The 16,006-nt window shown below is 40.6% G+C and overlaps 1 protein-coding gene across 3 annotated transcripts in view; it reads right to left on the reverse strand.

Annotated features, from left to right (window-relative positions):
• Positions 1-881: 881 nt before the first annotated feature.
• LOC128896008 (uncharacterized) overlaps positions 882-16,006 on the reverse strand; it is a 107,285-nt gene continuing 92,160 nt past the window's right edge. Inside the window, exons 3-13 of one of the 3 annotated variants that reach the window (XR_008461899.1) lie at positions 10,949-11,043; positions 9,019-9,148; positions 8,321-8,424; positions 7,936-8,113; positions 7,223-7,466; positions 6,954-7,128; positions 6,754-6,880; positions 6,469-6,642; positions 6,172-6,254; positions 1,532-5,063; positions 882-1,159 (exon numbers count right to left, since the gene is read on the reverse strand). Coding sequence is in view for 2 of the 3 variants with exons in the window: in XM_054159115.1 (XP_054015090.1) it covers positions 4,850-5,063; positions 6,172-6,254; positions 6,469-6,642; positions 6,754-6,880; positions 6,954-7,128; positions 7,223-7,466; positions 7,936-8,113; positions 8,321-8,424; positions 9,019-9,148; positions 10,949-11,043 (1,524 nt within the window). In the remaining variant the exon portion in view is untranslated. Of the gene's footprint in view, positions 5,064-5,696; positions 5,736-6,171; positions 6,255-6,468; positions 6,643-6,753; positions 6,881-6,953; positions 7,129-7,222; positions 7,467-7,935; positions 8,114-8,320; positions 8,425-9,018; positions 9,149-10,948; positions 11,044-16,006 lie in introns of all 3 variants that reach the window. The other 2 variants (XM_054159116.1, XM_054159115.1) reach the window with 2 other exon arrangements.

A 16,006-nucleotide genomic window follows, 5' to 3' on the forward strand; every position in this document is an offset into this window, starting at 1 on the left:
GTCGGTACGGGTTGCCTACTTCAAGGGGCTAATTTTTGCGAAATTTCAGAATTCTGGCCGATTTCGGATTTTGGTATCAGGAGAACATGATACTCAAAGAAGTAGCATAACTTTGAATTAAATATCGATACTTATATCTTGTATCAGGAAATCGTAATGATCGAGTAGGTATCATAATTTTTATTTTCTGCTCGATACTTACCTCTTGTACCAGGAGATCATGGTGAACGAGGAGGTGGCACTAATCGAATTTGGCTTGAATTTTACTTGTGATATTATAAGAACATGATATTCAGAGAGCTGGAATAAATTTTAATTTTAGCTCGAAACTTACCTTTTGTATTTGGATCACTTTAACAAAGAGGAGAGGTACCAGAGAAAGGAGGAAAATTAAAGGGAAATGTGCTAGGAAATGAATAGAAGTGAAGGGAACTGTCGGAAGCTGTTAGGAGGTCTTAGAGAGTGATGGGAGTTGTTGGAGGATTTTAGAGAGTGTTAGAGAAGGTGTTAGGGAGTGTTAGGAAGTGTAGGAGATGTTACTTATACAATTAATTAAATTTTATATAAATATCTTTTAACATTGAAAATATAAACAAATCGTCAATTAAATAGCTTGAATTAATTCTGCTTAAAGTAATCGTCAATTAAATATCTTCGATTAAATTCGCTCATATCAATCGTCAATAAAACGACTTTCGATTAATTCTGTTTTATTCAATTTTAATGAAATAATTATTAATTACATTGTTTGTAATTAATTGTCAATTAAAGACGGAAATTAATTTTAAAAGTAATTAATTACTCGCAACCCTGATTGAGTATGAAGAATGACTGAAAATGTTAGGTAGGGATACGATGAAGAATTGTTACCAGACAGCACCTCTTTTACCATTCGTTTTTATTAACTTGCAAAATTACCTTATTCGTCTACTCATGCACAGATAAAATATATAAATAAAAATGTAGGTAAATGGTGAACGTGAGTCTATTAACCAAGACCGACTAAGCAGGCGTGTGCAAATTTCAAGCCACGAATTCGATATCTTGACATCGTTAGTAGTTGTCCCCCATGAAAGAATAATTCATTCCACCTTGGAGGAAAAGACACGAAATCGTGACGACACGACGCTCGCATTCAGATGTCACGCAAACAGATTCGCTAGAACAATGATAAACCTATCATAGAATAATGAATAAATATATAACAATCGAAAACATGGCCAAATGCAAGGACAAATAACCAGACGTGTCCTATTCTCGTCTCTTTTTCCATATGTTTCAAAACTTCGTTCAATGGAAAGTCGAACGCAAGCAAGTTACAATGTATTCATGATATAAACTACGAAGAGATATGCACATATATATACATATACATATGTATATAGTAAAAAATCATAACGAGCTATATAAAAGATACAACTGTATAGTGTTAATAGTTTTACATCTTTGGACAGTCAACAAAAGCGATCACTCGCGAAAAAGTGATTCCCCAACAACCGCGGAGAATGCAGTAGAGAAATTAAATACCCACCTTAAACTGTCAACGGTCTCTCATTTGGAGACCTACGATTGTTTTCCAATATATCTCAATTTTCTTAGACATTATAAATTGTAATTAAGGACGAAACAAAGTATTTCTTAGAAATTTTTTCTCCGAGTCTTCGTGCTTAATTCTCGTTCGCAGTTTTAGTCCACCAAATAAAAGATTCGTCAACCTTCTCAGTAGAAACGTTACAATGAAACTCACAAATTCGATTCTACACATTTTGCAAGATCGTCAGTTCTCTCATTGTTTTCTGTGGTAATTGAAGGGATAATAATTCGTCAACGTAAAGGAGCATCGCGTGTTTTCCTTGTTGGTACCGACACTTGGCGAACACAAGTCCTCGCTGAGTGATATTAAAGTGGTTGAGAAAACAACAGCTCACGTAATTAACTGAATAGGTATGCAAACAGTAACAAGAACAATGTCTATGTGTCTATGTGTCTTCCAAGTATCGGCCCTGAGCACCGTCTTAGAGTAAATATTTGATTCCGGAACACCTTTTCGTCGACATCTGTTTTCACAATATGCTTACGTGCTTCTTCCATTCTTCTTTTACGTACTCGATATGTATGCTGTAAGAGGAAGGCAAAATTCTCATATCTAGATACAAAATTTGAATGAAAATTCTGCGCAGTCCTGTGTCAGTAGTAATTTACACAAGTATACGTATGTAACAGGGAAATATTCAGATTTCTATGAAAACGTTTCATCAGTTGGACTACTCGAACCATTTGTAAACATTTCCTATTTTAACCTTACATTGTCAACATTTACGTTCCAGAATTAAATATTCCTTTACGACAAGGAATTTTCCTCACCCACCATCTCGTTGCTCGCAATTCACCTTCGTTAACTAACAAACAACACGAAACAGATCTAAAATAAACTCGCCGTCTCGTGGTCGTTCGTTACGTGAATTATAGCACACATTTCGACTAGAGTAATATCATATACGCAGTTTAAAATTATATCTCTTGGAGAAGAAAGTAATATGTACACATTCCAGCAGTCTTGGCGGCTCCAGACAGATCAACTGATGCTATTGTACTCTGGTACTTTTTCTAAAGTACATTTCGCAATAAGAAATAATGATTATTGTTTAATCGTTCGAGCGAATTATTATTCAATTATAATAACAAGACATAGATATTCACGCAGAAATAAAATCTCGCCAGCAATCAATTTATAACAGTAACAATTAAGGAGTGCCAAGAGACTGTTGAAATAACAGGGTACAACTTGGTCTTCTGTCGTTAATTAAAGTCATTAGTCATTAAGTCGAACTGCGTGTAACAGCCCTTTTCGTCGAGGCGGCACGTGTTCTCAATAAAATCTTGAAGCGCATTTTCGTATCGTCGTATACAACGATTATTCTTTATGGCGTTTCCCTCCTCTCGTCACAAAAAAGAATCTAAACGTAACATCAATTTATAAACGAGTGTTTTCATAATATCAATAATTTTCAACAAATTTCTTAACAACGTCTCTTTCATTTTATCTAAGTAATTAACTCCATCGGTGCTAACAAAATGTATAATTCTTTTAAGGAAAGCACGCTAAAGAAATTTCAACGTAACTTATGAAGAACCTTATTCTCTCGATATCCAATAAGAGATTCGAGGGAGAAGAAGACCGAAGAGAATTTCTTTTCAGTCTCGTGTTTGGAATTAAAAGAACGTGGTCGAATGCGAAAGAACAAGCGCTTAGAAGTTCCTCCGAACGCTTCTCTTATATACCTTCTCTGCTTACACAACAGAACGTGTCATATCTTTGGCTTGTTTATCGTTTCGTTAACCATGTCCAAACTCGTCGAAACGAAACGGCCGGCGAAACCTCTACAACTACATAGTTTGCAACATCAGAAAAAGAGGACGTCGATATACGAGTGTTGCCTATGAGGTCGTTATAGTTTGGACAAAATCAACCAACCGCTTGAGATCATTTTAACTAAAAATGACTGATAATAGAATATTCTAACTTAATGGTATTAATATTATCATCACTCTCGACCAGTGATCTAATAATCTTTGCATGCGGAGACCTTGAATTAAAGCAACAGGTGGTATATGTTTGCAGGGATAGCAGTAATCATTTGTTGGTGACCTCAAGCGGCCAACTGAGCTCGTTCTGACCCCGTAGACGGATACGTTTTACTCGATACGATCCTCGAACAGTTTCGTGCGTGCAATACGGCCGCGGTGTAATACTATAGCTTACAAGACGATTATAGAGGGCAAGAGGTTCCCTGATGATGACGATGCATAACTTCTCACGCGCAATTTTCAGTTGTTGCAGCCTCGAACATGTGCATTCTCTCTCTCTCTCTCTCTCTCTCTCTCTCTCTCTCTCTCTCTCTCTCGCGTGCGCACACACACACGCGCGCACACACGCGCGCATACACACACTATCAAGATACTGGACTGTGTTTGCAGGAATTCTGTCTTCATTTTTTGTTCTCTAAAAAATAACTACCTTTGGGCTAGAAAAAGGTACGCGCGAATACACGAAAGATGGAGAACCGAGAGCATCCAATCCTCTTTCTTAGAGGCGATTCTCAGATCTACGATCCGGAGTCCCTTAGAAATGGCTGCAGCAATTGAAAGACCCGCATTTAAAGTGGCTCTTACGTTAAGTAAAAATAAGGGTCCGAGATTTGCTGTCTATTTACAACGTGAAGTACACAATATGTATAGATCGTATATAGGTTGAACAACGACACTTATCACATAGTCGACCTAGTGGCTTGATTCTCCGCGACCGATTGTTCGCAGTTACGGATCGATTCGGGATCTTCTTCTTTTATTTTAAGGGATCACTGAACGCTTCTCCTCGGAACAATGCTGCTGACGAACCCTATCCATAGAAACATCAAGTCCTTGGAGAACATCCAATTGTCCCAGAGAAACGTCCTCGAAGCCGTTTGAACGCCCACGATACCTTTGTACTTCCTAATGGTGATCCGGTCATGATCACCAAACGGATTCGTATCCCATTCACGGGCTATAGGACCACGCGAAATGATTCATAGATATACGGAGGAATTGTTTCACCATCTTTGACACGGTCATTCGCGAAGACAATGTTACACGACACTTTATTGTACGAAGAACAACTATACTTTTAAGTCTAAACTCTTGATCTCAAGAAAGATGAAACTCGCTCCACTTTTTGGTGTATCGCTCGATGACGTTGAGCCCTCTATCGCTGTATTAAACTCTTTTCTATCGACGTTCTATCATCGTTCGATTCAGCTTCCCACTGTTCCATTGAAGCTATCCTCGGGTTTTCAAACGAGAGTACCCATTAATTATCGCTCTCAGCGTAGTCGTCGCTGTCACCGCTGTCATAGTATTGATTCTTGGACTGTTGACGAATGGACTCCGCCGAATTGACCGTCGACAGACCGTCAGGGTATCCTTGAGACTGGATGTCTGCACTCTCCAGCATGTCTACCGATTCACCGTCCAAGATGTCCAGATTTTGAGAAAATATGTCCTCCGGTATGGAATCGTACGACCTGGGGAAACGACAAATTCCTTGGTTAAAACAAATTGTTTTTGGTAGATCCTCTCTGGGCCTCTGTAGACCAACTCTGTTGGGCTATAGACGGCTCGACTACGGCACTCTACGGTATGAAACATTCGCAACAACCGTCTTCGACGCTTCACAGGTCGCTAAACTGAGCCGATAGTTGAGTTGAATGCGGGTTGAATGCCCGATGGAACATACCGTGACTGTGAAGCGTCCAAGACTTCATTAGTCGACCAAAAACGATGCAACTTAGGGTTTCATTCCGTTTGGACAAACGATATTTAGTTGAAGCAAACGGTACCTAGTTTGCGGCAACGAAAACAAACAGTGATAAAGATTAGGGTTGTCTGCCTTTTGACTGGCTTCTTCCATGATAGTTTGATCGATTATTACAGAACGAAAAATTCGCAGTATTACGTTGATTGTTAAAATTAATAATTTACTGTAAACGTTATCCAGCTGGATTCAAATGCTGCGTTCTAGGGCGTGGAAAATAAAATTAAAGAGAACCAAAGGGAACTGAAGTAGAAGAAGCAGTTAGCCGACTCTCTATCGATGCGTTATGCATACACGGGCCTCGTGCGTTGCCATACCATGCAATTCTGTTTTCTTTACTTACTGAGCTGTAGATGATGGTTACATTTCATCATCACACAGCCTGCAACAAACGCATAAGATCGCACCATAGTCATTACGGTCGCAGTACAAGGTGGAATTGTTAGATCCCGCAAGGGGCATACTGTCTATCTAACGGCAAAGCATGCCAGAATTCGAAAGCTATGAGCTCCGTTTCACAGCTTGAAATTTGTAAGCCAGAACTTCCTATATTAACAGACCCCGGTTCATCTATTCGCTAATCAACGTTTCACGAAAGTTTCACGAAAGTTTCACGAAAGTTTCTCTTTGAAAAATCATAGGCTTTCCAGATTTACGGAATTAACTTAATATTATGTCTTGGTACACTTCGAATGGAATGTATCTTGGTGATCGATTAGGATACGTAAAGCGAAGGTTTAGAACCGATACAATCATGTGATACAAGAATGGTATAGATGAACCGTGAACGTAGTACAGCGCACAAAATTGATACTTACATCTGATCGTTTTGTTCGTTACCACTTTCTTCGGCGACCAGCATCTCGTACTCCTCGGCTGCGAATCGGTCCCAATCAGACAGCTATCGCAAATGAAAAAGAATCGTTAGGTAAACAACTGCGAATATCTGTCGAGTATCAGGTCAAGCGGAAGGTTCTTGCGGGATCTGGTCTCCGCGGCGTGAGAACATTAAAACACGGAGGTTCTCAAGTGAAAAGAAACAAGTACACTTTCACTCTTAGAGATTTGTGTTCTTTGTTCAATGATCTCGGTTATAAAAGTGTTTGTGGTCTTACTTCGTGGCCATCGGGATCGTGCTCTCTGGCTGACGCGAACGGATCTCTCTGCTCATGATCCAGATACTTCTCTAGGTTAAAGAAGGTGTCGAAGAAGATCGAAGTCATCTTGCATTTCTTCAGATCGCTCAGAGATATCTTTCCTGGCGTAGATGGCTTGATCATGTCCAACATCTGCGTAATATAAACCAATGTAAAGTACAGACCGATATAGAAATAAATTAATGCAATTGCAAAGACTGAATTGTAAATATTCATATCTTTCAGAGTGAACTCTACAATTACCTGACAAAGGCAGTCCTCGAAAGGCAACGTTTCCAGTCCAATCGCTTCCATGCGATGCAACTGTTCCTCGTAAAAGTATTCCAGTTCGTACATGGATAGGTAACCGTCCCCGTCGAGGTCCATGCACCTATCGATTATTTGGAAATGAAATTTCTGTTAAAAATATCTTCATGAATGATGGATAGAATCGTTTATTGTACCTGAACCAGTATTCTATCGCGGTCGGATGGTTTTTGTCCTCTTCGCTCAACAAGAACCACACAAACTCCGTGTAGCTCATCTTGTCCTGGGGTTGTTGAACGCCGTTGCCACTTTTCATGCCGCCCCTTGTCACGGCGCCGCTGAATATTCTTGCGATCATACGCTTCGACAAGGCTGAAACGCGGTGAATAATTAATAAATTAATGAATATGATTATTACACTTTCGAACGAATCACGCTTCAAGAAATAGCTGAAATCTGTCCTCACCGTGATCGTTGTGCTTCGTGAGGTCCGTCTTATCGATGAAGAGATCGTGATCCCGATCGAGCTCCCAGAATTTGCAGTATATCACGTAGAAGTGTTCGTAGCTAAAGTACGCGGTAACCTGATTGATGTCTTCCTCGTGCTCGAGGACCGCGATCACCGACAACAAGTTGCTTCTTCTCAGTTCGGCCACGGAGATCCTTCCGCTCCAGCTTCTGTTCACGCAGTAAAATATCCTGGCGATCACCTAGAGATCAAGGCGCATCGTAAAATAACGCGATACGTTGCGTTTAACAAACTTTGAAGCGACTCGTAATTCATCAATATTTTCCTCTGTTCATAGTAACAGCTTCCAACACGCTTGGGATATTACAACGGTTGGTAAGTTTGCGTAGGCACCGACGATCGAAACGAGACAAATTGACGAGCAAATACGGAAGCTGATTACTTAGTGGAAGAATAAACATTCCGGAGGAATTCGATTTCGTGTCTCGCAGACGAACGCCGCGTCCACTCGTTAAAAATCGTTCCCGACGATCGAGCTCGCACGATAATTACTCGAGGCAACCGACGATCATCTTGAATAATTCACGACGATCCTCGTTGCGTAAACCACGGAGTTCCACCGTCGACGGAATCTTTTTTCTTTCCCCTCTCGCTCCTCTCGCGTGCACCGAGAGAAACCCCTGGCAAATATTTATCGCGCGAATACGAACCGTGTGTACGTAGCGTGAATGGAACTCAGTAGCCTCTTTCAGGAAAGTTAAACCTGGATGAGTCTCGACCACGTCTTGCACCAGTGGGATTAAATCCTCGGGGAGTATATTGTTCCTGAGGCCTCGGGTTGTGATTCTGATAAACTTGCTCGCTGCGTCGTGGTAGGTGTTCGATATCCTACAAACAATAGACCAGCTTGGTTTAACTTGTTAACCGGAGGGAAGACGAATTAACGTGTCACTCGGAGTCGTCTTTGTATTCGACCTTCTTTCGATTTCCCGTTTATAAAGACTAGCGTGTTTAGAGAGAATTGTCTTTTTACGGACTCTACCGTAGCATTGATTAAGTCGGTGCAATAGATGGTTCAATAATATGGATGCTTACTCTCTCCAAAAGTCAAGGAAGGCGTTCATCTCGACGTATCCAATCTGGTCGCCTCCAGCCGCGAGAAAGAGTGGCACCTTCCAGTAAAGGGGTAGGTCGCATGCCTGCAACGATGGATTATTATCGTTATATACCGTGTCTCGAGAAAAATAGAACTAAACCTCTTCGGGGATTACTTTCAATTTAGTTTCAGTCTCTCAATCTATTAGGTTGTCCCAAAAGTTTCTTTCGTTTTATTAATAAGTAATACATACGCAATATTTTATGTCTAATGTTACATTATTGAATTGTGTACGATTCATTTTGCTCCATTAATGTTACACCATCAGCATCTAAGAAAGTAAATTGTCTATTTATATAAACACTATCGCATAAAATAATTGAGTACAAATTACGAAAGAAACTTTTTGGACAACCTAATACGTTCTTCGTGAAAAATAATTTCTAAACGTAAGAAGCTAGACGAATATCTCGACCTCGACGATGGTCTTCTTCGCGCGTCAGTTACAAAAACAATACAATTTTAATCGATATAATTGAATGCACTTCTAAGTACTACTTTTTTAAACAACACCTAGCCAGCCTATTCGTTCCACGGCGGAGTGGTTCGAGGTCGAATCAATGGAGGGCAAGCGACAGAGGACAAACGGAGGAAATTGTGTTCGTGGAAGTTTTAACGAGCCTCGTTGTACCATTACCTTGGTGATCGCGTGAAATTCGGCACGGGAAGCAAGATGATCCGGCAGAGCCTGAAAAGCTGCGGTGATTCTGGCGATGGTTGCTTCCAGCTGCGACAACGGCAACGGCTTTCCTCCGGGGAAATAAAATCTGCAAGCGTTAAACAAGATTGGAGATCGTTATTTCTGGTCGACTTTTGTTGGGCCATTCTTTACAATCGAGTAATCGTGAAAGATGTGAAAATAAATAAAAACAATTTGTATACAGTTGCATGCAAAAGTTTCCGGGCAAAAATAATTTTGGAATTAAATTATGTATAATAGGTGTAAAGTAGAAATACAAATATATCATAGTAATGAGCATTTATTATACTATCGAAATGTACAACTCAAAAATTTGATACAAGTAATAATTATTTATAACAAAAATAACAATTTTTACTTCTTCATAAGTATCCGGCCAAGTACAAAACATGAAGAAAAAACACGATAACTGAAGGAAAAATGTTCAGAAATGATTACGAATGTAACATTATCATCAATATTTAGTAACCATACCCTGTGAAGCTATCACGGCGGGACATCGGTGAGGCATCGATTCAATAAGTTTAATGATTCTATCTTGAGAGATATTTCTCTACTCTTCTTGAATTTTTGTCCGTAAAGCAGCTTTATTGGTACAATTAACAGTTCCTATTCTTAGTTTAAGCTCTTGCCATAAATGTTCTATGGGATTCAAGTCTGGAGATTGACTCGGCCAACTATGTAGAATTCGGATCTTATTCTTCGTGAAAAACTCCTGAAGCAACCCAGACCGATGTTTTGGATCATTGTCTTGCTCTCCCATTTGGCTGACATTAGTCAAAGTACTGTTTCACGTAGACTTACAGAAGTTGGATGTTTTTGTGGACGGGTTGGAGTTAAAAAACCATTGATAAGTAACAAAAATAAGAAGGCCAGATTAGAGTTTGCAAAGAAATACCGGAGTTGGACAGTTAAAGTATGGAAGAAAGTGCTGTTTTCGGATGAAACTAAAATTAATTTATTTGGAAATGATGGGAGAAGGTATGTTAGACGACCACAAGGCACTAGGAATGATTCCTGATATCAAATACCAACAGTGAAGCACGGTGGAGGTAGTATTATGCTTTGAGGTGCATTTTCTTGGAAAAGCGTCGGTCCAATTTACAAAATTGAGGGTACTATGAACGCTCCTATGAATAGGGATATTCTATCAGAACAAATGCTACCTTATACCCGTCCAAATTTGCCACGAGGATGTATATTTCAGCAAGACAATGATCCAAAACATCGGTCTGGGTTGCTTCAGGACTTTTTCACGAAGAATATGATCCGAATTCTAGATTGGCCGAGTCAATCTCCAAACTTGATTCCCATACAACATTTATGGCAAGAGCTTAAACTAAGAATAGGAACTGTTAATTGTACCAATAAAGCTGCTTTACGGACAAAAATTCAAGAAGAGTAGAGAAATATCTCTCAAGATGAAATCATCAAACTTATTGAATCGATGCCTCGCCGATGTGCCGCCGTGATAGCTTCACAGGGTATGGTTAGTAAATATTGATGACAATGTTACATTTGTAACCATTTCTGAACATTTTTCCTTCAGTTATCGTGTTTTTTCTTCATGTTTTGTAAAAATTGTTATTTTTGTTATAAATAATTACTACTTGTTTTATCAAATTTTTGAGTTGTACATTTCGATAGTATAATAAAAGCCCTTTACTATGATATATTTGTATTTCTACTTTACACCTATTATACATAATTTAATTCCAAAATTATTTTTACCCGGAAACTTTTGTATGCAACTGTATATTTAATTTGGTAAATGGAGTGTAAAATTAATTCAACTCGGTGGTTGTCACTAATACTTCTTAATTCAATGAACGTTGTTACACAAAATGAATTCTGGAGCAAAGCTTACCTTGGTATGTGAACGTTCCTGTTGGCTTTCACGTGCCTTTGAAGTGTCGTGTGGGGTGGTAGATTTTTTTGCTGTGTCTTGTCTTTCGCGTACGTCTGGAACCAACAAATGCATTTGAGAGAACCTGACCAAAGAGAAACTAATGAGAAAAGTATACCACGATATATTTTGCCACAACTATAAAATGTGTACCTAAATATAAGTTAAACCCTTACAGTGCACTGAAACTCGGAAAATGCCTTGCCAAACCGGTGCGCACGAACACTGGCATTCACGACGAGTCAGATTCGCGATTTTCAAGTTTGGGATAGAATATTCATCACGGGTCATACTCGTGATTTTCACATTTGGCCTAGAATTTTCACCAGGGGGCATACTCGTGATTTTCAAATTTGACCTAAAATTTTCATCACGAGTCAGACTCGTGATTTTCAAATTTGGATTAAAATGTTCAAGGTATTAATATACCACAAGGGTCTGGGCGAGTCTCAAAGAACACGAACAAAACAGTAGGTCGAGCAATAAATTCGCGGTGTTTTATTTCACCTCGATATCGTCCCACGAATTTTTTCTTTTCTGTAGAACATTCTCTTTGATCGTTCTTCTACAAGTTGCCTTCGGAATTTGTTTATTAGTGTTAATGGCAATAAATTTTTAGGTTGAAGAAAATGGAATGGAAAGTTAGCTCTACGAGAAACCATAAAGAGTACCCCTGAGTGGTGTTTACGATGTGAAAGAAATCCGTCCTTTCGCCCATAAAACACGTTTTTATAGCACCAATCTTATTAGTCATTAAGCTATACGAGACGAAATAGTACTCGACCAATAGCGGTATGACCTTTCTGAAACGGGTCCTTATAATCGCTGACATGTAAATGACTTTGAAAGCCAACCTATGGCCGCTCTCTTCTATGTCTCTGACCATCATTTTCCAACGAATGTAAATATTCGATAGTCTCCATAATGGCGACGAGAGACGTTAATTTCCCAACTCCAGTGCTCGAAATACTAGGAGAAGGTTGGTGATGTAACAAGAGTCGCACAGCCGAGGTGCGGCGATGCATTAGCCGCGTTGGCCGGCCTCTTTGCATTCTTCGGATCCTTTGTGACTGCGTCGCGTAACAGGATGCCGTGTCCTTGGCGCGCCGACACGTCGAACACGGAACGTCAGTCTCGAAGAAGCGTAAAATTACTCCGACTCGAGACACGCGATCGATTCGTTGTCCACTGATGCGGAAAAACGCGTGGATCATCCGACCACAGGAAGCAATCGCAACTCGATGGACCGAGTTTCCTTCTCGCGCCTCGAGAAGGGCTCGTTTTTAGTAGGATAGATCACGAATTAGGATAGATCACGAATTAGGACGCCTTCGCATCAGGATGTTTTATTGCTCATTGTAGAGCGGAGTGGAATTTCTTTAACTTTGGAAGCGTTACGCAATGAAGTCTCGCAGAGTATCTATTAAGAATTCGGTGTTCGATAGCAGTAACTTTAATAACATCTGTAGTAATCTCAAATTTTTAAAGCGGTCAAAGTCCCCCTCGTATAACAAATATGAATAATATTCACATAATCGCTGTGAACTCCAAAGAGGAGTTTGAAACGTGGTAATTCCTTTAACAGAAATCAGGATCGGTTCCCGTTGTCCTCGTAGCCTTCGTTTGCAGTAGGTGTTTGCATCAGGCATGTAACGAGCATGAAATAAACGTTGATGGCGTGGAAGCGTGGTTTACGCACTCGAACAGCGTCCGCTGATTGCGATATCAACGGATTTTAATTAAGTTGAGCTTCGTTATGGGGTCAATTGGATCGGCATGGAAACGAACGTGTTTCCAAACAGAAATTTCAGACGAATATATTCATTCCCCGATGGGGTATTAACAATAAGAAATTCGATTATTTCGCGATGAAAAGCAACAGAAAGAACGCGAATATTGAAACGACGTTGATCGTATGATACAATTGCGTGCTAAAATTCGTTTCGACTATTCTCTTGAGTAACATTAGCTTCTAACTCAAAATCAAGAGTCATGCGGTCACAATAGTGCCACCGGCGGAAATTTTATTTATAAGATTGCTCGTTGAACAACAAATATTTTCCCGCGTTTTTTCACTTTCGTTCCGCGTCCTTGATCTTTCAAACGTTGTAAACAAATTTTTTGTCCATTTTAAGGATCACACCAAGGCTCGAGTAATAACTGCCATCGTAAATTAAGCGAGATAATAGCAGAAAAACACGAGACTCGAGTGTCTGGTTTAAATATTTATAACGTTCGTAACAGCTATTGCAAAGCACTTCATCGAGCGGTCTAGCATAGCAACACAGCCTTTGAATAAATTTTTGTATAAACGTCGCTTTACGTTCCCGATACAAACTCCAAATACGATAACCGTGGTCCAACTCAGCGTCGTTATAAAAACGCTAGGAAGAATAGAGCGATATACGTATAAAAGTTTGGCGAGTAATAAAAATAGCGCGAAAAGAGTACGAGCCAGCGATGGCATCGATAATAGACGATCCAGGAAGTTTCAGGAAGCCCGATAATGCATTCCGACGAAATTAAGCCGGCTGGAGGGACTGACCGATAACCGAGCCAGATCGAACGGATAAAATAGCGTCGATCGATGGCCGATCGGTGTCGCCAACCGTTCGAGGCTCGAGGGCAACATGCGTTGGATCGATAGGAGGTCACGTTACATGCGTCTTCTTACCGTGAAACATCTCAATAAATGCATGTCCGTACGGTCCTCGACTGGGAGACGCGTCTGCGGCAGGATCTACCAGCGTATCGGGGACGAGACGTCGTAACTTTTCCTTCTACTCAAAGAAACTACACCTCTTGACATAGATGGACTACGATACTCGAGAGCAAATGAAACCGATCGATGAATTAATTTTTCTTAGACGTGATCATTAGCGTGAACGACCTAGCGGCTAGGATAACGGAGGCCTGGGGACAACCTGTCCGAGACGTACTAGCTCGGCTAGCACTTGTCGATCGAAATCAACGTATCGGATCGTTGCGGGATGTCGCAACGGATCTCATCTGCGTCGCATGCGACCGGCCGTTTCGATTATCGTGGCCTCAGTTTGGCACGGTTCGCCGAGCGGCGCACGGGATACCGTCGATCAGCGTTCCAATTGACATTGCGAATTCGACTGCGCCTCTCGATCGCCTCTGCCAACCGGCCAAGGACCGCTCTTCGTCGCTATACTAAATACTTGACCTTCGTACGCTCGAGCGGCTTCAGAATTCCCATTTAAATTCGGCTGCGATCGACCAACGATCCCCGCGGTGACCTGCTCGTCGACTCCGTAAACATTTCGAATTAATTTCGGCTACCGCTGTTTCGTCCCTAGCGGAGAAAGGTCCCCCGGGCTCGATCGATGGCGATTTCAGGAATTTTCTGGGAAGAGGCTGCGAAGAGCTCGAGCGAGGGGATGGGGCAGAAGGGAGAATTTTAGGGGTTGATTCTGGAGGCTCGTGGCGGGATTGGTAGCGGATTGGTGGCTGTTGAGGTATACAGGGTGTTGTCCCAGCCTTAGCGATACAGAGCTCTAACTCTGAAACTATCGGCCGAATGCAAATTGCAGAATTTCAAATATGGAAATTTCATGGCAAAGTGGGGCTCATGTTTCAGCGTGAAGGAATTTTTGTTAAGTTTGTTATTTAACGAGATATGATGGTCAAGTTTTGTTTTTCAAATGGAACTATATATTTTTTTTTTATACCATACGATAGTACCTTTCAAGACGAATTTATTAAGCTTTGATGTATTTACTTGATTTTTATTAGTTTTCAAGCTATAACGCTTCAAAGTTTGCTAATTTTCAAGGAAAGATCTTGGTTCGGTCCCGAGCGGTCCCATTGATGCGTTAAGCACCATGCGGTTTTTGAAATCGATACGGAGGGTCTCGTTTGCGATTCCAGGCCCAAGGAAGGAAAATGGGAAAAGTATTGACCGCTACTGATGCATTACTTGTAGCGCCGAGAATTTTCTAGGTAGGTAATACTTTTCCTGTTTTCCTTCCTTGAGCCTGGAATCCCAAGCAAGACCCTCCGTATTGATTTCAAGAACCCCATGGTGCTTACCGCATCAATGGGACCGCCCGGGGCCGAACCGAGATTTTTCCTTGAAAATTAGCAAACTTTGAAGCGTTATAGCTTGAAAACTAATAAAAATCGGGTAAATACATTACAGTTTCATGAATTCGTCTTGAAAAGTACTGTCGCATAGTATAAAAAAAATCGTATCTCGTTAAACAACAAACTTCACAAAAATTCCATCTCGTTGAAACATGCGCCCCATTTTACCATGCAATTTCCATATTTGAAATGTTGTATTCAGCCGATAGTTTTGGAGTTAGAGCGCTGTATCACTAAGGCTGGGATACCCTGTATAATATACCTCCTTCTTCCACTGGAATACGTTGAAGGACGGGTGGTGGAGCAGTGCGTAGTCAACTACCACGCTGACAAGGGCAGAACACGACGTTCGGATCACGGATTTTCTTCAAAATTTATACTGTTTTAGTTATCTATTAGGACAATATAATGTGCAAAATATTAAGACGTGCTACTTTGGCGTTTTCAAAAAAAATCGTTGTCATAAAATAATTATGAAATGGTGGCGGTCGAGTGGTTAGCGTTCAAGCTCCGTAGTCTCTCTGGGTCACGGGTTCGAGAACGCTAAACACTATACTACCGTCATTTCATATTTATACTCGCAATCAGGGATTCGAATCGCTGCTGAACCCTAACCCAAACCCGGTTAATGAAGGGAAGGTTACTGTAACCCATACTAACCGCGAAGGAACGGTTCTTGAATTGTAGGAAGAGCGGGTTAAATCTGCTCGAAGTGGGTTACTAGTAGAAGAAGACATCCGAGATATCCAGACAAGTCAAAGATATGTGAATTTACAGGCAATATTCAAATCAAATGAAACTAGATTGTTTAAAATGTACGAGTATATAATGAATGTAGGACACACACGTTCACTACACGTTCTAAGGCAAGACTGACGAATGTTTATCATTCGCCTGGTTGTCACAGTT

This window comes from Hylaeus anthracinus, unplaced genomic scaffold (assembly GCF_026225885.1).
Source record: "Hylaeus anthracinus isolate JK02 unplaced genomic scaffold, UHH_iyHylAnth1.0_haploid 5, whole genome shotgun sequence".
Lineage (NCBI taxonomy): Eukaryota > Metazoa > Arthropoda > Insecta > Hymenoptera > Colletidae > Hylaeus > Hylaeus anthracinus.